Source organism: Erpetoichthys calabaricus, chromosome 4, assembly GCF_900747795.2.
Source record: "Erpetoichthys calabaricus chromosome 4, fErpCal1.3, whole genome shotgun sequence".
In the NCBI taxonomy this organism is placed as follows: Eukaryota; Metazoa; Chordata; class Cladistia; order Polypteriformes; family Polypteridae; genus Erpetoichthys; species Erpetoichthys calabaricus.
Window position 1 is genome coordinate 312,534,716 of NC_041397.2, and position 27,999 is coordinate 312,562,714.

The 27,999-nt window shown below is 41.5% G+C and overlaps 1 protein-coding gene across 28 annotated transcripts in view; it reads left to right on the forward strand.

The window, feature by feature from the left end:
* The first annotated feature begins 5,963 nt into the window (after window positions 1-5,963).
* LOC114644948 (uncharacterized) overlaps window positions 5,964-27,999 on the forward strand; it is a 427,949-nt gene continuing 405,913 nt past the window's right edge. For 4 of the 28 annotated variants that reach the window (XM_051925813.1, XM_051925816.1, XM_051925814.1 and 1 more), the window contains exon 1: window positions 26,092-27,792. In XM_051925813.1, coding sequence (XP_051781773.1) covers window positions 26,169-27,792 — 1,624 coding nt within the window. In that variant the 5' untranslated portion in view covers window positions 26,092-26,168. The other 24 variants (XM_051925809.1, XM_051925802.1, XM_051925804.1 and 21 more) reach the window with 16 other exon arrangements.

A 27,999-nucleotide genomic window follows, 5' to 3' on the forward strand; every position in this document is an offset into this window, starting at 1 on the left:
GACAAACTGGTGAGGAAGGCAGGCTCTATTGTAGGCATGGAGCTGGACAGTTTGACATCCGTAGCAGAGTGACGGGCGCTAAGCAGACTTCTGTCAATCATGGAGAATCCACTGCATCCTCTGAACAGGATCATCTCCATACAGAGGAGCAGCTTCAGCGACAGACTGCTGTCACCGTCCTGCTCCACTGACAGACTGAGGAGATCGTTCCTCCCCCAAACTATGCGACTCTTCAGTTCCACTCGTTATAAACGTTAACATTATTCAAAGTTATTGTCTGTTTTTACCTGCATTTTTATTACTCTTTAATATTGTTTTTTGTATCCGTATGCTGCTGCTGGAGTATGTGAATTTCCCCTTGGGATTAATAAAGTATCTATCTATCTATCTATCTATCTATCTATCTATCTATCTATCTATCTATCTATCTATCTATCTATCTATCTATCTATCTATCTATCTATCTATCTATCTATCTATCTATCTATCTATCTATCTATCTATCTATCTATCTATCTATCTATCTATCTATCTATCTATCTATCTATCTATCTATCTTTGTCGAATTTACTCGGCTCCGGCGTGCTGGAAAATTGCACTGGGAACTGACTATAGCCGGTTCTGGAAGTTTAAGGGTTAAAAGATCTTCCAGCTCTCACAGCTTGCTGTAGACTTTGCTATACACTCTTGGAAAAATGTCTAATCTTTTAAAAAGAGCATCTTCAATTACTTCTGGTGCAGCATAGCACTCATTCAACCTGTCCTAGGCATTTCTGGAGGGCTGCTCCTGGGTTCTTGATGTGCACTTGATAGATTTTCTTTACTTGCTTTGATGATTCCTTCCCCTACCACATGATTAGCAGGTCCAGCTCTTCTGCTGCTGAGAGCCACAAGCCTTCCAATAATGTTAACAAATGAAGACTTCCAAGCCCTGAAACTCTCAGGCTGATCACCAAATTAGCTAACTCCTGAATTTACCAGTTCACAGCATGCTAGGTACTTAGCAAAGTCTGTTATTGGAAGCGTCAAAGTTTGATTCACTGCGGACTGATTGGGGCTGCATATAGTGCTGAGACGGCAGACTGAAAAATTCAGTGTGTGGTTGAGCATCTATGCAGTGATGCTATTGTTCTGTTCTATTTAGATTTGGGGTATAATTGTCAATCTTGAAATACAAGTTAAAGAATGCATCGTGATCATTTGTAAGCCTTGACTGTTTTTCTTTGCTAGGCACAGGCATTTTGAGTGCAAAACTGCTTCCCAAGTGAATCAGCGTATAGCTCTGCCTCCCCATTGGCGTTCCTAGATGCAAATTTATCTGATGGCGTCAGCTACTCTCCTTTCCCAGACGCCCTTCCATCACTGTCCTCAGCCACTTCAGCGTGCACTTCAGCAGTGGCTGCCTCTCTTTGCAATATCAACGTTCCCAATTCACCATCCAACTTGGCTTTCTCCATAGCCATTCTAGGTTGTTCAATCTTTAACTGAGCTTCACATTCAGTAAAGGATGCTCGTCCACCTGTGGATTCTGCTTCAGCACAGGGCCTCCTCACTCCGCTGGCAGATGGTGTGAATGTCGATATGCCTGCTGACCCAGCATGAGAGAGTTTAACAATGTTATCCATGACACAGTCCTACTTGTTACTGAAACATAATCACAGCTGCTGAAAACCTTCTCACTGTTCTGTTATTGTCTTTGGTGTTTGAACCAGAAACTAAACAGCAGACAAACTCTACTTCACAAAAATTTCACAGAGTCAGGAGATAGCACCTTGCTCTGATTTTATTTCGATTTTATGAAATTATTTTTATCTTCTAAAATTTTAGACCATGTTATCGGCTCTCTTCTTTTTCTCTTGGGTGGGAGATGAATTCTCTGTTATTGTTATAGAGAAATATTCAGAAAGGCAGTCAGAATTTACACTGTATTGCACAGAATAGAAAATTGCACATAAAAAAATCTTGGGACGAGATGTGACTTTTTGAGGAGACTTTTTGGAATGAAGTCCGGCAAGACTTTACACTTTTAACATGAGATTCTTTCAAATCACATCATACTTACAACCTTTGGAAGCACGTCCCGCGACATGGTGACTTTTGTCATTAGATTCTTTCAAGTCACGCCCTACAACCATTGGACCACAGTCATCTAACCTCTCAGTTGTGTGAATGTTTTTGCCAGACACACTCCCTGCGTTCTCAGCTCTTATAAATTTTATCAGGACAATAATTTTATATGTTCTTGATGAGACGTCAATGACTAAATGAAGAAGAAAGAGCAGCGCATCAAAAAGAGACCCAAAAGCATTGGAGAGAAAAGAATGCAAAAAATGAACAATAAATATCTATGTGTAAATTCTGAAAATAAGTAATAATCAGCCTGGACTAAATGGAATTGAAAACCTCGCAGGTCCAATCAGGGTCAGATTTAAAAGACAAAGAGTAAAAGAATAAGTAAAACTTAATTTTAACAGGCGACAAGAAAGGTAATGTAGTACATATTCCTTGAATAACATCAGACACAAAAGGATATCTTGATATGCTATGCACTAAAACATAAGTAACATGATAGTTAGAATTTGTTAATCACCCTCACCTATTCTGATTCTCTTCTCGGTACTCAAATGTGGCACTTGGTGCCACAGCCCACCTGCCAAGTTGTTTTGCCCGCCTAAGGTAAAGTCATCCCTGATGGAGGATCACAGGAATCGTGGGGTAGAGGGGTCCTTTCATCGGATTAGCTGGCCCAGTGCTGACTCAACTGTGGAATGTCCAAATCGGGGAGGCAGCTTGATGGCCGAGGTCTCCAGGACTCTAAACAAATCCAAATCATATTATGTGATGTGACCTACTGTTAAATTCTGCTCCATACTTAAAAAATTTTTATTTTTATACTGTATTGAGGATTTGTTCTGTTCTGTGTATTGACCCCCTTCTTTTTTGACACCCACTACATGCCCAGCCTACCTGGAAAGGGGTCTCTCACTGAACTGCCTTTCCCAAGGTTTCTTCCATTTTTTTCTCTACAAGGGTTTTTTGGGAGTTTTCCCTTGTCTTTCTTCCCAATTGGGAGTGCAGCAACTGTTGCTGGGGGTGCCAGAATCCATCAAGGAAGAAAAATGAAAAACATTATTTGTACAAAATCTTAATTTATCTATCCATTCCTAAATAATTAAATGGGCAGGCCATTTCGTATCAGTGCAATACGCTGCTTGTTAAAATGGATGACATCCGCTCTTACGCACACTTAGTGCTGCCTGGGTATTATGAACTATCATATCTGTTCAAGTTCTATTTAAATTTTAAATATAAGTAAGTTTTATTTAGTCGACAGAAATATCTTTGGTAGGAATGAAAGCTAAATTTAGTCATCATTGCATAAATTTTTCTTCACCATAGAAATTTAAAGACTAAATTCAACTTACATTCCTACCAAAGATATTTCTGTCGGCTAAATAGAACCTACTTATATCCAAATAGAACTTGAAAAGCTATATTTTTTTGAATGTGACCGCGCATTTTAGATCGACTTGATACGCATTACATCGAGCCCGCGTACTATTGTGCTCTCGCCTGCCTGCCTCAATAAGTCACAGTCGCTTCACTCTTACTTTTTTACCGTTCATTTAATCATGGCTAGTCGTGAAAAAATTAGAAAATGGAAGGAGGATTACACTGAGTATGGCTTTACCAAAACAATTATTGATGGAGTAGACAGACTGCAGTGCGTGCTTTGCAATTCAATATTTTCCAATTCCAACTTGAAGCCATCAAAGCTCGGTGAGCATTTCCACAAGGGGGTGCGAAATTGGCCTCGTCCGTCACAGGGGGTGTGAGGGTAAAATGAATCGGGAAGCGCTGTCTTAGAGAGTCAAGGCTGAGGGGCTGTCAAGAGGCAGGGCCTGTTAAAGCCCATTGCAGCACTTCTTGTGTGATTTTGGGCTATACAAAAATAAATTGTATTGTATTGTATTGTATTCGTATTAAAACATTTACAGTTTCCTGTGAGAATAGCTTTTGCAATGACAATTAACAAATCACATTCGAAAATTTATTAGAGAGAGAGAAACGATATTCATTCACAGTTATATGTTGTGTTGTCACAATGTAAGTCCAAACACGGAATCAAAATGCAATGCGATCTTGAAGAAAAGTTAATTCCAAGTTTTAAAGGAAAAATGAAAATAATGATTTTGTAGCAATTCCCATGAAAATAACAATCCCTTTAAATTGTATATCTGGTTAACCAAACCCGTTGGTTGGCGAGCAAAGCAAGCAGGGGACGGAGCCCCCTAGTTCTTCAAATAAAAAAAATAATAACAAAAAAACTCTTTGAGACCCACTCTGGCTTCCAAAATGATCTGATCATGTAATACTTTGCAGCATCATAATGCAGTTGTAAAACAGCACTGCTAACCCAACTCCCATGACCATCTCTGATATTTGTGTCAAGGTCTTTGAATCAAGTGTTTCTCTGTGCGCTTCTCCTGCTGGTTCCAAGTTAGCACCTGGCTTATGATGTTGGTGCCTGGCTTTATCAAGGTGTTACCAAGCCACCTCCACCTGCTTTCAGGATTTCCTCATCTAAGGGATACCAATGGGTTCTCTGCCACAGCTTTGGATTGCTGAATGAGTGGCCTTTGTTGTTCTACATGTCATTGCCGCATATAGCAGGGCAGACCTGATATTTGTGTTGAATAAAAATGGTGACTTAGCCAAACTCCTTGGAGTTCCAGATGATCCTCAGTGGGATGAATGCTACCCTTGCCTTGCTGATCTGGGTCTTTATAACTGCATCTGTTCCTGCTTGTTTGTCCATCGTGCTTCAAAGATAAGTGAAAGAGTCAACTTCCTTTAGGGCATTCTTCCTCAGGCACAGTCAGCATTGACCCTCAGAAGAAATGTTTATTCCCTTGTAGATGTTGAGCTCCAACTGGGCTGAAACAAAAAAATAGATATGAGGCTTTCTTCTTCATCTGCTGAATGTTATTGGACAGGAGTATGATATTGTCAGCAATGTCAAGGTCATGAAGGTGACTCCACAATGTCTACTAGATACCATTTCTCTTTGCATATTTCACCATCTTCATGATGCAGTCAATGGAGAGCAACCCTGTCTCACTCTTGTTCTAACCCTTGAAGCTCTCTGGGGAATCTCATAGCATCAACAACATCTCAGTCTAGAATGTCAAACATCTTATCTCAGTCCACGAAACATACATAGAGTGACAAGCTTCACTTCAAAGACTTTTGAACAATGATCTTAATAGAGGAAACTTGGACCATATATGACCATTCCTTCTTAAACCCTGCCTGGTCCTCTCACAGCTTCTGGTTGACTGATGCTTTGAGCCTTTTCAGGATAAGCATATTGAAGAACTTTCTAGAAACAGACATGGGTGGAATTCCCATGGCACCCAAAATTAATAATACACACAGTATAGATTACAGCAATGCATAGGAAATAATATGTAATAATACAGGGAGAGCCGGGTGACTGAGAGATTCAAAGTACTTTCTCATGGAACCTCAGCCTTGCATGTAGACCTCACTTGGTTTGGGTGAAGGTTGTTTAAGGCATTCCATGTTCCACATGTACCCCAAACATGTTCCTGTCAGGCTAATTCACCATTTTAATTTGTCTCCTTGGATTTGTTCACAAGTGCATCGCTGATGGGATGGTGTTCTGGCAGACTCCAGCATCAAATCCAAATTTGATCACTTAGGGTCTGGCCATGCAAATTAATTTAAAACTCTGTTGTGGTAATTTGGATATACAAAATGCTGTTTACAATGAAAATATCAAATGATCAGGAAAGATTTTCCTTTGTCACAGCGAGAGCAATTGGCTTATGTAGGTTCAAATGGTTTACTGGACATCACGTGTTTAAAGAAGAACTGCAACCTAAACTTTTTGGCAAACCACCTGCTGCCCTTTTATAAAACCAGATGTGCATCACCTGTGCTGTGCAGAGCCTGAAACACCTTAAAGTGCTGGGAGTAAGAATGGACAAAATAACACACAAGTAAGAGAAACATATTTGATTTCTTTATCACCTACAGTTGCTGTTTAACCGTTACAAAGATGAGGAGTGCATTAAATACAACAGTATTACTTATGATTTGATGATGCTTTATTAATGTCTTACTTTTGAGGATTTTGTTTTCAGAAACAACTATTTTCTAGGCTGAATGAAGTTTTATACTGAAATTAAAACCAGCAATTTGTAAACTACTAGTGTATCTGATTGTCAGTGACTCCCTTATTTAAGTTAACCAGTATTAATACTTTTTTGTATTAATCCTGAAACACTAGAATTAAAGATATGTGTAATAGAGAGTCACACCAATATCTTTGGAACTGATTTCTGTTATCTCTCTCTCGATCTTTTGCTCTTAGTCATTTTTGTAGATTTTTTTCCATCTGCTTTTAACTTTTATTTTTCGATGGATGCTTGGGGACCTGTCATGGCCAGGAGAACAGATGTACACAGGGCACTGCCTCTCATTGACCGCTAGATTGCAGCCCACCCTGGGTTGCAGCAGCACCTCGGATCCCTGCAAGGCTCCCAGGTAGTTGGAGTCTGGCACAGCACTGTTGGGTTCCATGGCAGCCACCAGGGGGAGCTTCAGAGTCCTACTTTGGGCTTTCACCACACCTGGGAGTGATTCCAGACCCCCTTAACGAGATACCTAGAGTAGTCCCAGGTACAGCTTAAAAGCGGCTGCTTTCCTTCATTCAGAGAGACAGAATTGGGAGGAAGAGGATAAAGCTTTCCAGAAGGAGTGGATGTGTAAGGGAAGACATAGTGCTGTATTCATTTATTGTGCTTTGGACTGTGCACCCCGCAGGGCAGGCTGGAAATATTAAAGGAAAGTGTTTACCACACTATAATGAAAGTCTTTTGAGTTGCTGGACTAATGTAAGTTGTTGTTTGGGGAGTAATAGCACCCTCGTGGTCACAATATATATATATATATATATATATATATATATATATATATATATATTTTCACGGCATTCGTAGTCTGAATCACAATCTGATTGTATGGGTGGTTACCTACCAGGTAACGCTTGTGGTTGGTCAGCAAGTCGGCTAACATCCGCCACGGTGCCCTCTTTCAGTTGCGAGAAGCAGATCATAGAATAGTTGAAATAGTTTACTGTCAAATAATGCAAAGAGTACGCATTTTCTGCATTGCATTATTTGACAGTAAACTATTTCAACCATATATATATAAATATATCTATACTAATAAAAGGCAAAGCCCTCACTCACTCACTCATCACTAATTCTCCAACTTCCCGTGTAGGTGGAAGGCTGATATTTGGCAGGCTCATTCCTTACAGCTTACTTACAAACGTTAGGCAGGTTTCATTTAGAAATTCTATGCGTAATGGTCATAACTGGAACCTCTTTTTTGTCCATATACTGTAATGGAGGAGGCGGAGTCGCGTATCGCGTCATCACGCCTCCTACGTAATCACGTGATCTGAAAACAAGGAAGAGCCGCAAAAAGCGCTGAAGAAAACATTCATTACACAATTGAGAAGACACAAGAGAGCGGCTCACGTGAACTGACTGAATGCAGCACGAGTGATCACTTCGATACTGCGGAAACAAAGCACGGTGTAAAACGTAAGTTTAAATTAAGTTTATAGAAACGCTCCCGCTGCCGTTTGCAATACCATATTCGCGAGATACAAGTTTAATGAGAAGACACGAGGTATAAACAAGACTTTGGATGACTTTGTAACGGATTAAAAATTGCTGTAGCGAGAAACTTTTAAGTGTCAGGTCTTAGCTAACATTAAATAAAGCCATGAACATCGCAACATCACACAAGACAGTGGCTCACGTGAACTGACTGAACGCAGCACGTTGGAAACAAAGCACCATGTAAACCTAAAGTTTAAATTACGTTCATAGACCTACAAAAGGTTGCCATTGATTTGAGGCAAGATTGCTTTTCTCCTGTACAACTATACATTGCATTCTCAAGAGTGTGCTTGCATGGCTTGGTCATATTACAACCGGATTGCTGAACTGACAACGTGGTATACAAACAGAACTATAACAATCGTAATAAACGAACAAAAAAACAGCGGACAACCCGTGGATTGAATAAAAAGGCTGCTTCCATTGGCGAAGCAACAAAAAAGGAAGACCTTATATGGCGTTCGTTTATAAAACAGCGGAGAGGCTGTGTGAAGGCAGCTTCACAAAAAAACAGATCCTTAACAAATTGTTATTGATATATTTTCCCTCAATTTAAAAGGTTTTCTTTTCTTCTTAATAAAAATTTAAAAGCAGTACTTTGCCGGTGTGAAGCGCGGGGATTTGAGCGACTGACGCATACAGACATATTCATGAGTGCAGGTACTTCGGAAACAAAGCACCGTGTAAACCTAAAGTTTAAATTAAGTTCACAGACCTACAAAAGGTTGCCATTGATTTGAGGCAAGATTGCTTTTCTCCTGTACAACTATACGTTGCATTCTTAACAGTAAGCTTGCACAGCTTGGTCATATTACAACCTGAGTGCTGAACTGACAACGTCGTATACAAACTGAACTATAACAATCGTAATAAACAAACACAAAAACAAGCGAAGAACCCTTGGATTTAATAAAAAGGCTCCTTCCTTGGCGAAGCAACGAAAAAGGAAGACCTTATATGGCGTCTATGTGTATATATATGTAGATATGTATATATATATGTAGATATGTAGATATGTAAATATGTATATGTATTTATATGTGTCTGTATGTGTGTGTGTATATATATATATATATATATATATATATATATATATATATATATTATATATATATATATATATATACATATGTGTGTGTGTATGTATGTATGTGTATATGTATGTGTATATATATGTTGATATGTGTATATATATATATATGTATATATATGTGGATGTGTATATGTATATATATATATGTATATATGTATATATATATATGTGTATATGTAGATAGATATATATATGTATATATGTTTATGTATATATATGTTTACATAACCTCTTTAACACACTACTTCTCCGCTGTGAAGCGCGGGTATTTTGCTAGTATATATATATATATATTCCGAGTTCCTTCAAAAACTGTGTGCAAGTGTACCTATAAATTGATGCTGGTTTGAAGGCAAAAGGTAGTAACACCAAATATTGATTTGATTTAGATTTTTCTTATGTTTGCTCACTTTACATTTTGTAAATTGATAACAATAAACAATCATTATTTATATTTCTGAAAGCATTCTTTGTTTACAGCATTTTTACACATCTGCCTAAAACTTTTGCACAGTACTGTACATATATATATATATATATATATATATATATATATATATATATATATATATATATATACATACACACAAAGGGAGAGGCAAAAAGGACGGACGTCTTTGAAATGGCTAGAACTCACCACTAGGTGGAGTGACAGATGTGCAGTAGGTGGCGTTAGGTTCGCGAAGTCTTAGCATTTTTTTATTTTCTTTTTAGTTGAAGCCATGGAGCCATGGACGACAGAACACCGCATTTTTGTGTATGACTATTTTGTCAATAACAACCAATCTATTGCCACAATTCAGTGTGAGTTTTATTGCCATTTCAATATCCACAGAAATAAAGCTGTTCCCATTCATTACACTATCCTACGTTGGGTCAAAGCACTTCGTACATGAGGTACACTAATGAACAAAAGACTGCTGGGGGCTACATGAACGGCATGTACCCCTGAAAATGTGGAAAGCGTACGACTAGCCCTATGGCTCTATTGGTGCGCTATGGACAAAACTTGCGTCGTTGGTTCTTACTTTTTCGAAGACGATAATGGAAATGCTGTTACCATGAACTCGGAGCGCTATATCGAGATAAACAACTTCGTTTTACCTGAATTATGACGAAAACGTATACCCATCCGCCGTGTGTGGTTTCAACAGGATGGGGCGACAACCCACACATCTAGAGCATCAATGGATTTTATTCGCCCTCTCTTCTCTGGTCACCTCATTTCCAGGTTTGGTGACATTCATTGGCCTCCTCAGTCCCCTGAAGGCACATGTATACGAGCATAAGCCCTGTACATTGGAGAAACTGAAGGAAGCCATTCACGTGGAAGTCACTCAAATAGAGCGATGTTGAAAAGAGTGGAGGCCAACTTCCATGAATGTCTTCAGACATGCATCAGTGATAACGGACACCACATGGGAAATGTTGTTTTCCACACTTGATTTTGTCAAATGCTATTTCAATATGAACTCAAATCTTTCAATAAATTTCTTTGTAAGAAAAAATTAACAATTTTGTGATTTTGTAAAAAATCTACGTCCTCTCTGCCTCACCCTGTATATAGGGCGGCTCAGTGGCGCAGTGGTAGCGCTGCTGCCTCTCAGTTAGGAGAACTGGGTTCACCTCCCGGGTCCTCCCTGCATGGAGTTTACATGTTCTCCCCGTGTCTGCGTGGGTTTCCTCCCACAGTCCAAAGACATGCAGGTTAGGTGCATTGACGATCCTAAAGTGTCCCTAGTGTGTGCTCCTTTGTTCCTGCCTTGCACTCTGTGTTGGCTGGGATTGGGTCCAGCAGACCCATGTGACCCTGTGTTAGGATATAGTGGGTTGGATAATGGATGGATGGATATATATAGAATATATGGACATATATATATATATATATATTTATATATATATATAGTCACAAACTCGACAAAGAGCCATAGCAAGGTTTGGGGCAGCCATCCATATATTATTTCTTGGCTGCAAAATTGTGAAGATGGGGGCGGGGTTTAGGGTGGCTGAACGCACGCAAGGAGAAGTGGTCGGATCATCTGCTGGCTTTTTGCTGCTGGCAAGCTGCGTGTTTTGCTTGTCGCTTGTCGTCAAATTTTATAATGCAATGTTGAAGCCTCATCTGGAGTACTGTGTGCAGCTTTGGTCTCCAGGCTACAAAAAAGGACATAGAAGCACTGTTTAAAGTGTGCATCACTGATGGGAAGGTATCCTGGCTAACTCCTGCATTAAATCCTATTTTACTGCCTTAGGGTTCCACCAAATAACGTTACACTGTGCTCTGTTATTAGGATTTACAAAATGCTATGTACAATGAAAACATTAAAAGATGAGAGAAGATGTTTCCTTGTCAGTGCCAGAGCTATTTGCTTATGTAAATTCAAATGTTTTACTGGAAATCACATGTCTAAAGAATAAGCACATTCTTCCACTTGTTGACAGACTACCAGCTTTCCTATTGTAAAACCAGAAGTACATCACCTGTTCAGAGTCTGAAACACTTTGAAGTACTTGGAATAAGAATGGACACAACAACAATCAAGTAGGAGAAACATATTTGATGTCTTTGTCATCTACAGTTTCTGTTTAACTTTTACTAAGATGAGGACTGCATTAAATAGTACAAATTTACTATTGCAAAATGATTTAGAAATTTGGTTAAACAGATTGAAATCAGACAAATCACCAGGACCAGATTACATTTACCCTCGAGTTCTTCTCGAGTTGTACAAACCCTTGACACATATTTTTGGGAAGTCACTGCACACTGAAGAAATTCAGAAGGACTGGAAAATGGCAAATATTATCCCATTAAATAAAAAGGGTGTGAAAGGCGCTATATCAGTGCTGACCGGACACAGACTGATACCAGAAGGCACGTGAAAAATAAACAAAAGAAGGCTTATTTTCTTCAACTGTGGGACATGTCTTCCCCGTGTCCCACTAGCCCTACACAGTCCTCAAAATACCCAAAAGCAAAAACACTTCCCTCACTCCTCTCAGGTAGCTGCGTCCTCCTCCTCCAGACTCTGGCGGCCTCAGCAGTGGCTGTAGGCTCCCTTTATAGCCCACCTGAAAGTGCTTCATGTGTAATTAACCTAAATTAGGTTGCACTTCCGTGTGTGGCTGCGTTGCTTGCCCACACGGGCTCAGGAAGCCTTGCAGCTCCCCCGGGCCAAGGAGCCCAACAAGGGTGAACTCCAATGTTCCAAGGTAATGGCCCCGATGTAACCCAGGTGGCCTGCCACCAAGTGTTCTGGGGGACGTAGAGTGCACCTCATGGCTGCTCCCCCGGATCCAGTGTTGAAGGGGCTTCCCGGCCGGGCATGGGTCCTGGTCATCCGTCACAAGGGTGACAGGGCAGATCCAAGCAACTATAGGTCAGCTTAATGTGCATCACAGGAAAATTAATGGAAAGAATTATTAAGGATAAGATCGTGCAACACCTGACAAAGACAGGAGTTTACTGAACATGGGGTCAGAAGAGGGAGGTCGTGTTTTACTAACATGCTGGAATTCTATGAGGGAGCAACAAAAGGATCTGATCAAAGTGGAGTGTATGATATTATTTATCTGGACTTTCAGAAAGCATTTGATAAGGTGCCACATGAGAGGTTGGTCATCAAACATAAAGAAGTGGGAGTTCAGGGTGTGGTGTGTAGATGGGTGCAGACACAGGAAGGAAAAGGTGATGGTGTGAGGAACCTCATCAGTGCTGTTGGCCACTGCTATTTTTAATATATAAATGAATTGTATAGGAACATAAATAACAAGCTGGTTAAGTTAGCAGATGATACTAAGATAGGTAGACAGGCTGGGGCAGATTTGTTTCAGATGAAATTTAATGGCAGTAAATGTAAATTATTACACGTAGGAAGTAAAAACGTGAGGTTTGAATACACAATGTGCGGTTTGAACATCAAAAGTTCACCTTATGAGAAGGATTTAGGCTTCATAGAGGACTTGACACTATCAACTGCCAGACAGTGTTCAGAAGCCATTAAGAAGGCTTACAGAATATTAGGTTATATAGCGCCTTGATATGTGCAGTACAAGTCACAGGAGGTTCTGCTCAATTTTTATAACACACTGGTGAGGCCTCATCTGGAGTCCTGGGTGCAGTTTTGGTCTCCAGGCTACAAAAAGGACATAGCAGCGCTAGAAAACATCCAGAGAAGAGCGACTGGGCTGACTCCAGGGTTATAGGAGATGAGTTATGAGGAAAGATTCAAAGAGCTGAGCCTTTACAGTTTAAGCAAAAGAAGATTAAGAGGTGACCTGAGTGAAGTGTTTAAAATTATGAAGGAAATTAGTACAGTGGATTTAGACTGGTATTTTAAAATGAGTTCATCATGAACATGGGGACGCCATTGGAACTTGTTATGGATAAATTTCACACAAACATTTGGAGGTTGGTCTTCACACAGAGAATCATGAAAGGATAGAACAACTTACCAAATAGTGTAGTAGACTGTATGTCTTCAGAGATATTCAGATCTCAACTTGATGTTGTTTCTGAGGAATTAAGTGGATAGGATTAGTGAGCCTTTTCGGACTCAATGGCCTGTTTCCTCAGCATTTTTCTGTTATTCTAAGGTTCTAACATACAGTATGTCAATCAAACCTGAGAGAGTGTCAAGTTGTTCAGGCATCTGCAGACTATCAGAAGGGGTTTAGCAACTTGGGAAGACACAACATTAAGAAGCCTGTGCTGAGTAATGGGATGTTGGTGTGGACAGCAAGCATTAAACTACAAGCCCTTTGAATTTACTTCTGCAGTGCTGAGGCTGATTAGCCCGGCTATGTGTCAATTGGCAAGTTTTGGATATAATCCTGGCATTGGAGAGGTTCATAGAGTTGTGGAAAGTGGAGAAGATTGTGGTTATATCACAAATTTACTTATCCAGGCTTCTGTTCCATACCTTTTCAGAATTATTAATTATGAATATTGTAACATCTCTGAAGTTACGTGAAAAGTATCGTTTTCCTGTAAAAGCTTTCTCTCTTTCATGTGAGGTTGGTATATATTGGAACAGCCTCCTCCATTATTATCTTTTTTAAGAGAGTAATTTTTTGTTTGTTTTGGCAAGCTTTTAATTGTTATAGATGCCCTTCCAAATGCCAACCACATTCCTTGGCAGTGGGCCAAGCTAAAAAAAGACCAACTGCAAGACAGCATCATAGTGGTATTTGCCAACTGCATTGCTGGCAACTTCATGCCAAGGCTCATGTTTCATCTCAATTTAGCTTGGTGTCTCAAGGAAACCAGTTTAACATGATGGGTCATGTCGAGGCACGAAGAACCAGCCTCAGACATTAGACACATTTTAAAAGCCTGTGTCAATAAGACATCACACCTCAAACACCACACACATAGAAACACTGTACATGGTGGCACAATCTTTTCTCTGTGATTCTCAAAAATAAAGGCCTTCTTTAATGTCAGGTAAGTGTTTAGGTTAGCTCTGCAAAATGGCTTTAGAAAGATGCCATAAAGTAAAATGACAAAAAATGAAGAGGCTGTAATGATGATGACATCATAAACGTTTTGAACTTTCTTGTTTTGCCTTAGGATTCTAATAATTCAAAGCCTATCCTAGCAGCACCCTGTGTAAGGCAGGACACAGCCCTGAGCAGGGTGCCAGTCAATCACCTGGCACAGTCACACACACAACCATACTCACAGTAACGCAGACTGTTCATCAACCTATGCTGTCCATCCATAGACTGATGAAGAAAAAAAAACGGAGGACTGGAAAAAAAAAAAAAAAAAAAAAAAAAGAACAAGCAAAAATGTAACATTTATGTTAAAAATCCTGGGCATCACCATCTGCAGGACCTATAAAAAGTCTTTACCCTCTTCTCACATTTTATTGTAAAACATTAAAGCAATTTGAATTAATTTGTCAATTTTGACAACAGAAAAAACTTTCATTTTCTGCTGTAATGTGAAATTTTGCATACAAGTTGATAAATATTTTGTATGTCTTTATTTGTAACTTAGAAAAAGCAATGTAATATTAGTGTTACATTATTGATAATAACAGCAATGGTTTCATGGTTTAAGAACCCCTTCCTCCGCTTTTAGGAATGAGTCTCTTTGTAATTTTATGACAAGGTTGGGGGTAAATGCCTCAAACAAGTTTGACTAATTTTTCGCTGAACTCTTTCAACCCCCGTAGGAAAGCCAGGCTGCCTAACTGCCAAGCTTTACCTTAACATATGGTTTGGAGGGCAGGTGTGAGGTGTTCTATCCCCCCATTGGTCTGAAGTATGGCTTGTATCAAAAGCCTTTAAGTACCATGACGCCCTATTGGCTCTAGGGGTTGGACAGAGAATCTATACATTTGCTTGCTTTATCCAGCTCTGTCTCTCTTACCAAACTGATGAAAGACCTTCTCACACACCATGAACTGAAAAGGACAACACAATGAAGAACGCAGCTCGGCAGCCATATTGAGACAGGCAACGTGGCCTGTTCTGAAGAAAGCTGAGCACCAATGATGCCTTAACTAGAGACATTTTAAGTAACTAACAAGTCTGTGTGCCGCATGAAACTACACATCACCATTTATCAGGTTGTATGGTTGCCAATATTCAAATATACTTTGCATATTATTATTATTTATGAATATTATCAATAATACATTATTTAAATTGTAACTTAACTCCTGCTTGTCTTTTACTACACCTAATTGCCTGAGGTTATAGATGAAGAAGGGTAAGTGGGGAGAAGTTATATGCTATAATACCTTGGTAAGTCTGTGAGATTTGTCTGACAAAGGCTACATATTAATAATACAAAAGGGGAAAAGTAGAGTAATGTAATACTCTACCAAGACAAAACAGTGTCAAAATGAAAACAGATCTCTGCAGAGTGGTGTAAATTAATTAGAAATATAAAATACAAATGAATGTATCTCACCAGTATTCACCACTTCACTGTGACACATCACTAGTGCAGCCCATTGGCTTTAGAAGTCCCATCATTAGTTCAATGGAGGTCATCTGCATGGGGTTTCTGTTGATCGTATCTGAAAGGTCCAACTTGTGGTCAGTTGATTAGTAAGGAGGTCTGACCTAACAATGAAGAGAAAAGAACACAACAAGCAACAAGTCAGGGGATGGAGATGAGAAAATCTCCAAGTCATTGAATACCTGGTTAAATCAATCAACAAGAAATGGAAAGAGTAGGACAGAGGTGTAAATCTGCAAGAGCAGACTGTCCACAAAAACCGAGGAAGACAAGTAAGGAAAGGTCACTGAGAAACTTCTGAGATCTCTGAAGGAGTCACAAGCTAAAGATTGCTGACATTGGGGAGACTGGGCAGACATCAACTGGGCTCAAGTGCTTCATGAGCTGCTGCCTGATGGGAGAGTGGCAAAGACAAAATACATTTATAAATAAAAACAAGACGACAAAACACACAGAAGGCCTATGGGAGTGAGCTGGAAGAAAGGTGCAATATAAATAAAATGTATTATTATTATTATTATTATTATTATTATTATTATTATTATTATTATTATTATTATTAAGGTCCCATGGTCAGAGGAGACCAGAATTGAGAATTCCTTTAAAATAGCATGGAATATACCTTTACAAAGTTAGAAAAGTATTTTTTTTGTCCAGAGGAAAGAAAGTTAGTTTTAATGAGTTTTTACATAAATATGCAAGGTCAGGTTGATCTATCCAATGTCCTGACCCAATAACAGGCAAACAAATGGCAAAAGAATACACATCCTGCCCTTATTGATACAATAAAAGTTACAAGCTTGATAAATTTTCGAGAAGAATAGATCTATATATATAAAAGCCAAATACCACTGACTCACTCATCACGAAATCTCCCGAATCATGATGACTTGAAATTTAGAATGTAGGTAAAAGAATACACATCCTGCCTTTATTTAGACAAGAAAAAAGTTACCAGTATGACAAATTTTTGAGAAGAGTAAATACATTAGAATATAAAAGGAAGTAGATGGAGTCTGTGTTAGCAGACATCTGTTGGTAACTCCACTGTGAAATACCTTCAGAGGTTTAGAAGAGGTAAAAAAACTACCAAGTAATTACTTTACATTATGTCTTTTTTTCCCCAAGTCTAATTTATTAATTATTTTTCTTTAAAAAGTGTTTATTTTAATTTTAAACCTTCATCTCTATGAAAATATGTTTTTTTTTTTTTTGGCTTTTGCTTTGCGCCCTCCCCCACCATAATCTATCATCTATAGGGGAGGAGCAAAAGCTTTCGATTTGTCAAAAATTTCAATCTCCAGTTTTTGACAGATCTCGACATTTTCGGGTCACTAGATACCTAAAACATTGATGTCTCGATGATGGCTGTGTGTCTGTGAGTCACAGGTTCTTGAGGAAGGTCTAGAGCAGTGATTCTTAACTTTTTCTGAGTAACGGACCCCCCAAAAATATTCACATAAACATAACTTAACTGTTCATTTTAATCTGACCCTCACGGACCCCCTGAAACCCACCCATGGACCCCCTAGGGGGTCCACGGACTTCAAGTTAAGAACCCCTAGTCCAGAACTAAACCAGCTGGATGGAATAATACCAAACTCGAAACATAAGCCCGTTATGAGATGACAATGTGCTGATTGCTTTTTGAGCCAAATCATGCAAGAGAACAAAGCACTCTGGAGGAACCCTCAAATGATTTTTTGATAATATCTAAAAAATTATGGCAAATACCATAATTCTGCAATTAATTATAAATTCTTCTTGTCAAATGCTATTGTAATTACCTATTTTATGATCTGAATGATCAGCATCAGAGCAATAAATAATTACTGAAATGTTATAGAATATTTTGGGTAACTTGACTCCTAGGGTACAAAGCCTACTGACGCTCATGTCTGAATATTTTTTTTCTTTTGGTCAGACCAGTGTTACTTAGCTTCCCATGGGCTCACCACCTATGGGAGGGGCCAAGGAGGTCGGGTGCAGTGTGAGTTGGGTGGTGGCCGAAGGCGGGGGACCTTGGCGGTCCGATCCTCGGCTACAGAAACTGGCTCTTGGGACGTGGAATGTCACCTCTCTGAAGGGGAAGGAGCCTGAGCTAGTGCGCGAAGTTGAGAGGTTCCGGCTAGATATAGTCGGACTCACCTCGACGCACAGCTTGGACTCTGGAACCAATCTCCTTGAGAGGGGCTGGACTCTGTACCACTCTGGAGTTGCCCCCGGTGAGAGGCGCCGAGCAGGTGTGGGTATACTTATTGCCCCCCAACTTGGAGCCTGTACATTGGGGTTTACCCCGGTGGACGAGAGGGTAGCCTCCCTTCGCCTTCGGGTGGGGGGACGGGTCCTAACTGTTGTTTGTGCGTATGCACCGAACAGCAGTTCAGAGTACCCACCCTTTTTGGAGTCCCTGGAGGGGGTGCTAGAGGGCATACCTTCTGGGGACTCCCTCGTTCTGCTGGGAGACTTCAATGCTCACGTGGGCAATGACAGTGAGACCTGGAAGGGCGTGATTGGGAGGAATGGCCCCCTCAATCTGAACCCGAGCGGTGTTTTGTTATTGGACTTCTGTGCTCGTCACGGATTGTCCATAACGAACACCATGTTCAAGCATAGGGGTGTTCATATGTGCACTTGGCACCAGGACACCCTAGGCCTCAGTTCGATGATCGACTTTGTGCTCGTGTCGTCGGACTTGCGGCCACATGTCTTGGACACTCGGGTGAAGAGAGGGGCGGAGCTGTCAACTGATCACCACCTGGTGGTGAGTTGGCTTCGATGGTGGGGGAGGATGCCGGTCAGGCGTGGTAGGCCCAAACGTGTTGTGAGGGTCTGCTGGGAACGTCTGGCAGAGCCCCCTGTCAGAAGTAGCTTCAACTCCCACCTCCGGCAGAACTTCGACCACATCCCGAGGGAGGTGGGGGACATTGAGTCCGAATGGGCCATGTTCCGTGCCTCTATTGTTGAGGCAGCTGACCGGAGCTGTGGCCGTAAGGTGGTCGGTGCCTGTCGTGGCGGCAATCCCCGAACCCGTTGGTGGACACCGGCGGTGAAGGATGCCGTCAAGCTGAAGAAGGAGTCCTACAGGACCCTTTTGTCCTGTGGGACCCCGGAGGCAGCTGATAGGTACCGGCAGGCCAAGCGGAATGCGGCTTTGGTGGTTGCTGAGGCAAAAACTCGGGCGTGGGAGGAGTTTGGGGAGGCCATGGAGAACGACTTTCGGACGGCTTCGAGGAGATTCTGGTCCACCATCCGGCGTCTCAGGAAGGGGAAGAAGTGCAGTGTCAACACTGTATATGGTGGGGATGGTGCGCTGCTGACCTCGACTCGGGACGTTGTGGGTCGGTGGGGGGAATACTTCGAAGACCTCCTCAATCCCATTAACATGCCTTCCAATGAGGAAGCAGAGCCTGGGGACTCAGAGGTGGGCTCCCCCATCTCTGGGACTGAGGTCACCGAGGTGGTCAAAAAACTCCTTGGTGGCAGGGCCCCAGGGGGGGATGAGATACGCCCGGAGTTCCTCAAGGCTCTGGATGTTGTAGGACTGTCTTGGCTGACACGCCTCTGCAACATCGCATGGACATCAGGGACAGTGCCTCTGGATTGGCAGACCGGGGTGGTGGTCCCCCTCTTTAAGAAGGGGGATCGGAGGGTGTGTTCCAACTACAGAGGGATCACACTCCTCAGCCTCCCTGGAAAAGTCTATTCAGGGGTCCTGGAGAGGAGGGTCCGTCGGATAGTCGAGCCTCGGATTCAGGAGGAACAGTGTGGTTTTCGTCCTGGTCGCGGAACAGTGGACCAGCTCTATACCCTTAGCAGGGTCCTGGAGGGTGCATGGGAGTTTGCCCAACCAGTCTACATGTGTTTTGTGGACTTGGAAAAGGCATTCGACCGTGTCCCTCGGGGAATCCTGTGGGGGGTACTCCGAGAGTATGGGGTACCGGCCCCCCTGATAAGTGCTGTTCAGTCCCTGTACGATCGGTGCCAGAGCTTGGTCCGCATTGCTGGCAGTAAGTCGAACCCATTTCCAGTGAGAGTTGGACTCCGCCAGGGCTGCCCTTTGTCACCGATTCTGTTCATAACTTTTATGGACAGAATTTCTAGGCACAGCCAGGGCGTTGAGAGGGTCCAGTTTGGTGGGCTCAGGATTGGGTCACTGCTTTTTGCAGATGATGTTGTCCTGTTTGCTTCATCAGGCCGTGATCTTCAGCTCTCTCTGGATCGGTTCGCAGCCGAGTGTGAAGCAGCTGGGATGAGAATCAGCACCTCCAAATCCGAGACCATGGTCCTCAGCCGGAAAAGGGTGGAGTGCCCTCTCAGGGTTGGTAGCGAGATCCTGCCCCAAGTGGAGGAGTTCAAGTATCTTGGGGTCTTGTTCACGAGTGAGGGAAGAATGGAGCGTGAAATCGACAGGCGGATCGGTGCGTCATCCGCAGTAATGCGGGCGCTGCATCGGTCTGTCGTGATGAAAAAGGAGCTGAGCCGCAAGGCGAAGCTCTCAATTTACCAGTCGATCTATGTTCCTACCCTCACCTATGGTCATGAGCTATGGGTAGTGACCGAAAGAACGAGATCGCGAATACAAGCGGCTGAAATGAGTTTCCTCCGCAGGGTGTCTGGGCTTTCCCTTAAAGATAGGGTGAAAAGCTCAGTCATCCGGGAGGGGCTCAGAGTAGAGCCGCTGCTCCTCCGCATCGAGAGGAGTCAGATGAGGTGGCTCGGGCATCTGATCAGGATGCCTCCTGGACGCCTCCCTGGTGAGGTGTTCCAGGCACGTCTAACCGGGAGGAGGCCCCGGGGAAGACCCAGGACACGCTGGAGGGACTATGTCTCTCGACTGGCCTGGGAACGCCTTGGGATTCTCCCGGAAGAGCTAGAAGAAGTGGCCGGGGAGAGGGAAGTCTGGGCATCTCTGCTCAAGCTGCTGCCCCCGCGACCCGACCTCGGATAAGCGGGAGACAATGGATGGATGGATGGAGTGTTACTTAGTATTTTATATTTAGAATTCATTTAGATCACTTTGGCATTGAAGAGTCTTTTCTGTTGTCAAAAAAGACAAATTAATGAGGTATAAAATGAGGTTTGAATCAGAGGCGACTGCTCTAAGACTACAAGGGAAGCTCTTTAGGACAAATGCTTCAAAACATAATTTCCAGGGAACCTCAATGTCTCTGTGTGCAAATGAGGCAGTGGGCTGGCAGGACACTGGGTTGCTGCATGATGATTGGTTGGAAATGTCAAAGTGGGTGGACCTCCTTGTTGATTGACAGTTGTAGCGGTGCTACATGAATAGCGATATCTTAAATATGTTCTGTGCGGAGTCACATCTTTCATAGCGTTGTCCCATTAATATGGTCTATGTGTGTCTGTGTAAATGTTGTCCCATGGAAACAAAGGAGGAAGGATAACGCCATGGAACCGTGACTCCTCGTGATAGTTTTCCCTGTCAAATCCCATCAATTCCTTCTGGGTCATTGCTATTTAAACATGAGGACGAAAGGAAAAGAAAAAAAAAAACACAATAGCAATATTTCACAAGATGAAAAAGACCCAAGAAAGAGCACCGATTCGAATCACTTCACAAGTTTTCCTGCATGCTGCTTTCAACACCAAACAGTAACAACTTGAACATCTCTATGCATTACATAGATACGCTGAGGATAATGCGGTGAGACTGTTTTCTGTCGTTTGGAGAGAGGAGCAAGTCAACAAGTCAACAGTTTCATTCAAGTATAATAACCGTAGGACACTTTCCAACTGGACAAGGTTCACATTTACTAATCATCCTATGTCTAATCTTTTGGACTTTTATGTGTGTTTTCGAGTTTTCTGTGTGCCTTGCATGTTTCATGTTCAGTGTAGGGACAAGCGAGGGTTTGTACTGTATATTTTTTTGTGCTTTATGATTATTTCGTAGTGCTGTTCACTTTCTGGGTGTTTTTTTAGGGGGCTTTGGAGGGGGTGAAATATATACAGTGATCCCTCGCTATATCGCGCTTCGCCTTTCGCGGCTTCACTCCATCGCGGATTTTATATGTAAGCATATTTAAATATATATCGCAGATTTTTTGCTGGTTCGCGGATTTCTGCTGACAATGGGTCTTTTAATTTCTGGTACATGCTTCCTCAGTTGGTTTGCCCAGTTGATTTCATACAAGGGACGCTATTGGCAGATGGCTGAGAAGCTAGATTGCTTACTTTTCTCTCTCTCTTGCGCTGACTATCTGTGATCCTGACGTATGGGGATTGAGCAGGGGGGCTGTTCGCACACCTAGACGATATGGACGCTTGTCTAAAAATGCTGAAAGATTATCTTCACGTTGCTACCTTCTGTGCAGCTGCTTCCTGAAACGAAATGCTGCACGGTGCTTCGCATACTTAAAAGCTCGAAGGGCACGTATTGATTTTTGACTGAAAAACAAACTCTCTCTCTCTCTCTCCCTCTCTCTTTCTCTGCTTCTGACAGAGGGGGTGTGAGCTGCCGCCTTCAACAGCTTTGTGCTGCAAAAGCCAAACAGCCCTATTGATTTGTTTGCTTTTCTCTCTCTCTGACATAATCTGCTCCTGAAGCGCACTCCTTTGAAGAGGAAGATATGTTTGCATTCTTTTAATTGTGAGACGGAACTGTCATCTCTGTCTTGTCATGGAGCACAGTTTAAACTTTTGAAAAAGAGACAAATGTTTGTTTGCAGTGTTTGAATAACGTTCCTGTCTCTCTACAACCTCCTGTGTTTCTGCGCAAATCTGTGACCCAAGCATGACAATATAAAAATAACCATATAAACATATGGTTTCTACTTCGTGGATTTTCTTATTTCGCGGGTGGCTCTGGAACGCAACCCCCGCGATGGAGGAGGGATTACTGTATTTCGTTTTAGTGTTTGTTCTTTTCACCATCAATATATATATAGACCTTATTATTTTATAAACTGTTTGCTTTTAGTTATTTATCCATCCATCGGGGAAGCTATTTGGAAGAGGTACGGCTTGTCCGGTCTGAATTTTCCTTAGTTTTCCAGGCCATGGGTCTTGGTGGTGTAGCTACTGTTCCGGACAAGTGGGTTAGCTGTTACAAAGCTGCTGCTTGTAGTCTGTTATTTGCTAGTGATATAGCCCACTGTTTTCATTTGTACATGTACAAATGTAATTAAAGATATAAATATAGCATTCTTGAGTTTGCTCCTTGTTTCAGTGTAGTAAAGCTCATTCCTTTATTTCTAAATAAGTCTCGTGAGGATTAGGTATGAGGGGAACTAGTCAGCCAGCTAGCTAGCAGGAAGGCAGAATTTACAAATAAATAACATGATGCAATAATTGACTAAGTTTATGATGTAGGCCTGATGTGCTTCCCTTGTTTGAAAGACCACCACCCACCACTGGTTTGAATACTTTTTAAAAGGCACTGTATGTATTGTGGGATCTTCTGGTCAGATTGACAGTAGCCTTAACCCTTTAACCGCCAACTCCCTAAATATTCCCCACGCCAGGCGAAATCTGAACAATTTTCGTTTTTTTACTTTTTTACATTTATTCAAGCAGTATTGACCACTAAATGTTGTGCAAGTTCTAGAAATGGGCAAACATATACAACTGGAGTACCAGTTATCCATCCAAATGGTGTACCCATTGTCCAATAGTGGTAGGGCACGGTACACAACAATTTTCTCTGAAAGTCCAAAGTCCTTACATTCATCTGGCAACACTGCTGAAATACTACTCGTAGGATCCTCTTTGCCAGTGTATACACGAAATCTATAAATGTAACCTGAATTCTCAGCTAAGCAAAACATCTTGATACCAAACCGTGCCCTTTTCAATGGTAGATACTGTCGAAACTGTAAGCGGCCCTTCCACAACAATAAACTTTCATCAACTGCAACTGACGGTCCTGGCATGTAGGGCAACTGAAATGTTTCAAATAAATGGTCAATCAAAGGACGTAGCTTGAACAAGCGGTCGCGGTTTGGATCTTTCTTATCTGGCTCATTTCTGTTGTCATTCAAATGAAAGAATTTCAGCAGCAAAGAGAATCGGTTATGTTTCATGATAGCTTCAAAAATAGGTGTTGCATACATAGGATCTGTAGACCAGTACATCTCAATATCTGGTTTTCTGATTATTCCCATCAACATCAAAATCCCAATGAATTTTTTCATTTCGTTTTCATCAGTGTCTACCCAAGCACGAACACGGGAATGTGGAGGTAAATTGGGATTTTTCTCAATAAACTGTGCTGCATACAGATTTGTCCGATGAACAAAATGTCTGATCAAATCAGGTGACACAAACAGCTCATAAAACTGCTCAGCAGTGTAATTGTTTACATCAACAGTAAAGCCACACGTTGCCTCAAACGGATGCAGAAAAGGTAGTTCACCTCGGGCAGCAGTCCAGTTGAGATGCTGGGGATACACCCACTCATTGCCGTCATCCGATGCGCTGTCATTCACAGTATCATGCAGCGCACGTTGCTGATCATCATTGTCGCTAAAATCTTCTTCAGAACTGCTACAATCATGATCAGAATTGTCCAAAATCGCCTGCAAAGCTTTACTTGAAGTCAGTTTACGTTTCGCCATATTCACAGCTGTCACTTCCGAATCACGTCACATAACCGGCCAAAACAACCACAGAGTTGTTGAAATACAACGTAGTAATAATACCCACGCCAAACCGTCAGTTATACTACGCGCCAGGCATTCATATAACCATAGGCCAATGTGCCGGATAATTCCGGCAGTATGGCGTTAGCAATAAAACAACAATGCCGGATATATCCGGCAGAGGGCGGTTAAGGGGTTAATCATCAATATTTCAGATTTAAACAATGTTTACAATTCCTGCTCAAAATAGCAAACTTTTCACAGATTTAGAATTTTGACATTACTAGTATTCCTTCCATCCATTTATTGAATCTGCTTAGTATAACACAATGTATTAGGGCAGGGGTGGGCAAAGTCATTCCTGGAGGTCCACAGTGGTTGTAGGTTTTTGTTCCAACCCAATTGTTTAATTAGAAAACAATTGTTTGCCAATAATTTAATTTCATGGCTTTTTAAGTGCTTCAACTCTGTTATGTCAAGTCATTTTCCTTTATAAGGAAATCATCCAAATTTGAAGGCTAAAATGGAGGAGTAATTCTCAGTCCTTCACTTTTTTCTCTTCACTTTCCTTCCAAGTATTTAATTAAACCAAATAGTGCACGATAAATCCACACAGGTGTAAAAGGAAACAAGCTAAACAGAGAACTGCAGGTTTCTTTTGTCATTTGCATCTTATTTCTAATAAGGAGCAATTAAAAAACGAGAATACAAGAATAAGGCTAAAATAAGCAATAAGGGTTCAAAATCTTAACGAGTAAGACAACAAATGAAGCAGAAGTGTTACTTGAGCAATAAGTGCTTCTTATTCAGCATTTGGGTTGGAGCAAAAACCTGCAGCCACTGCGGCCCTCCAGGAATGACTTTGCCCACCCCTGTATTAGGGTTATCAAAGTCAGGATCTATTGTGGCGACAATAGGCCAAAGGCAGTATGAGGATGAAACGACTGCCCCTACAAAGAAGACCATGCAAACTCCACACTGATGGTGACCAAGCCAATTCTAAACCCACAGCTCTGTAGCTACGAGGCAGCGGCCCTGGCGACCATAATGCCACTTCACTAGTGTTTTCAATTGGGCCAAAATGAGTGAATTTTTTTAACTCTGTGCTGGACTGGCACCTCCAGTAGCTTTGGCTCCTGCTTTTTACTGATCCTGCCAAAATGCACTCTTCTTCTTCACTGCAGTTCTGCAGTAGACTAAAAAAGACTTCAAAAAATGGAGGGAATTCTTATGATTGTAAGAAATTACTGACTTTAAGTCATTTATGTGTTTAATTTCAAAGACAGGGAGGGCCATCTCAAGGTGGCTTACCTTTGGAAATGGCCGCTCTGGGCAGACTGTTCCAGGTGGGGATGCTCTATGACTGCCGCTCTGACTCCCTCATTCCAGGTGAGTGAACATTCAAGTTCTTATGTCTGGCCTCTCAAAAGAAAACCTGCAGTGTTTTTTTGGGATGCAAGTTTAATGCAAAGGACAATATAATTTTTTTTTTTTTTTTTTTTTCAAATTTGTTCATTTAACCAGGAATCACCCTGTGGGATTTGGAAAACCTCAAGAAAGACCTCAACATTACATCACTGAAGAACACACAATTCAAGATCATCACATCAGACTCTCTAGATGAGAAAACTTCCACCTTAAACATGTCAGCCTCCCTTAAAGCGAGCTTCTTGTGTGGCTTGATTGAGGTTGGTGGAGCTGCCAAGTACCTTAATGACACCAAATCATCCAAACGTCAGTCCAGGATCACCCTGCACTACAGCACGACCACCAGAATGGAGCAGCTCACCATGAGCCACTTAGGGAGGGAGAATGTCGTCTACCCAGAAGTGTTTGAGCAGAAATCGGCCACCCATGTTGTCACAGGCGTGTTGTATGGTGCTCAGGCTTTTTTTATATTTGATCAAAGCAGCTCTAATGAGGAAGTGAGCAAAGAAATCAAAGGAAAATTCAAAGCATTAATTAATAAATTTGTTTCAATAGAAAGAAAAGGCGACTTAAAAATGACAGGCGACGATAAGAAAATTGCTGACCATTTTAAGTGCATGTTCTACGGTGACTTTGTCCTCAATCACAATCCTTGCAGCTTCCAGAATGCCATGGAAATTTACTCCAATTTGCCAAATCAACTTGGCAAAAAGGAGGAGCTAGCTGTGTCTGTCAAGGTCTGGCTGTACCCGCTGAAACATCTCGACTCACAGGCTGCTCAGCTGGTACAAGAGATCAGTGTGGCACTCGTGTCCAAATCTCAGGAGGTGCTGGAGGAATTAGACGAGCACATCATGAGGTGTAATGACATCATGAAGGACAGTGTCATCAATAACTTTCCTGAAATTGGGAAAAATGTAAAACAATTCAAATCAATGCTTAACCATTATAAATGTATTTTCATAAAAGATCTCTTGAGGGTCTTGCCAGCTATCAGAGGGGGTGGTACAAATGAGGAAGAGCTGGTCAACATTCTGAAGAAGAAGGAAGAGTCACCATTCCAGATGTGTGCTTTGACATCATGGCTGGATAAAAGAAAAAACGAAATCACTATGCTGAGAAGTTTCTTTAATCAAATTAAAGAGATGAAACTTAATATTGCTATAAATGACCTGGATACATTAGTTTATGACACTAACATAGAAAATATTGTCTGCTTGACTTTCACTTCACTCCATGTGTGTTTGTCATACATGTCAGAAATGGAACGCTATTTTCAAACAACTTCTTGTCAGTCCTCATATCATCTGTCAGAGCCAAGTGAAGAGTTAATCATCCAGAATTTCAGAAAGTATTCCGAGCAATTCATTGAGTTTGCAGAAATTAACCAAAACAGCAAGACAATGAGATTTCTGGTCCACTCCAAGCCTGATGTTGAATATCTTGGGGCAACAATCTATCTTTATAAATGTGGGTGTCTCATTAACCGTAACTTTCAACTTCCATCAAAACCTGAGCCTCTTGTGGTTGACGCCCAAACGGAAGACAGTATAACTCTAAAGTTAAGACCCCAAAGGTTTGACTCAGAAAGATACAGAGTGGAGTATATGCATAAGCTAGCTGAAGATAAACAGTGGAAGACTGTGAACATAAGAGATATAAAAGAACAGGTTACGATTAAAACGTTACTTCCAGGTTCAACATATCAACCCAGACACAGAGCCATTTGTCAAGATGGTATGAGTCGGGCCAGCAATGTGATTGAAGTGAGTACATTGCCCGTTAAAAAGGATACGTGTATAACTGCAATAAAACACAAAAGTAAGCAAATTAAAGATGGAAATCCTATAATTTTTCTTTTGCCTTTGACATCAGAGTTAATTAAAAATGTGAAGAAGAAGGAAATATGCACCTTTAGAAACAGAACATCTAACAAACCTAGAAAAACTATTATGATCCTTGGAGCAACAGGTTCTGGCAAATCCACCCTGATCAACGGAATGGTCAACTACATCTTAGGTGTCCAGTGGGAGGATGACTTCAGGTTCAAGTTAATCCATGAAGAAACATCTACAAGTCAAGCTGAAAGCCAAACGTCTGCTGTCACTGTCTACGAAATTAACTACCAGGATTATTTCAAGGTCCCATACTCCTTCACTATAGTCGACACGCCAGGTT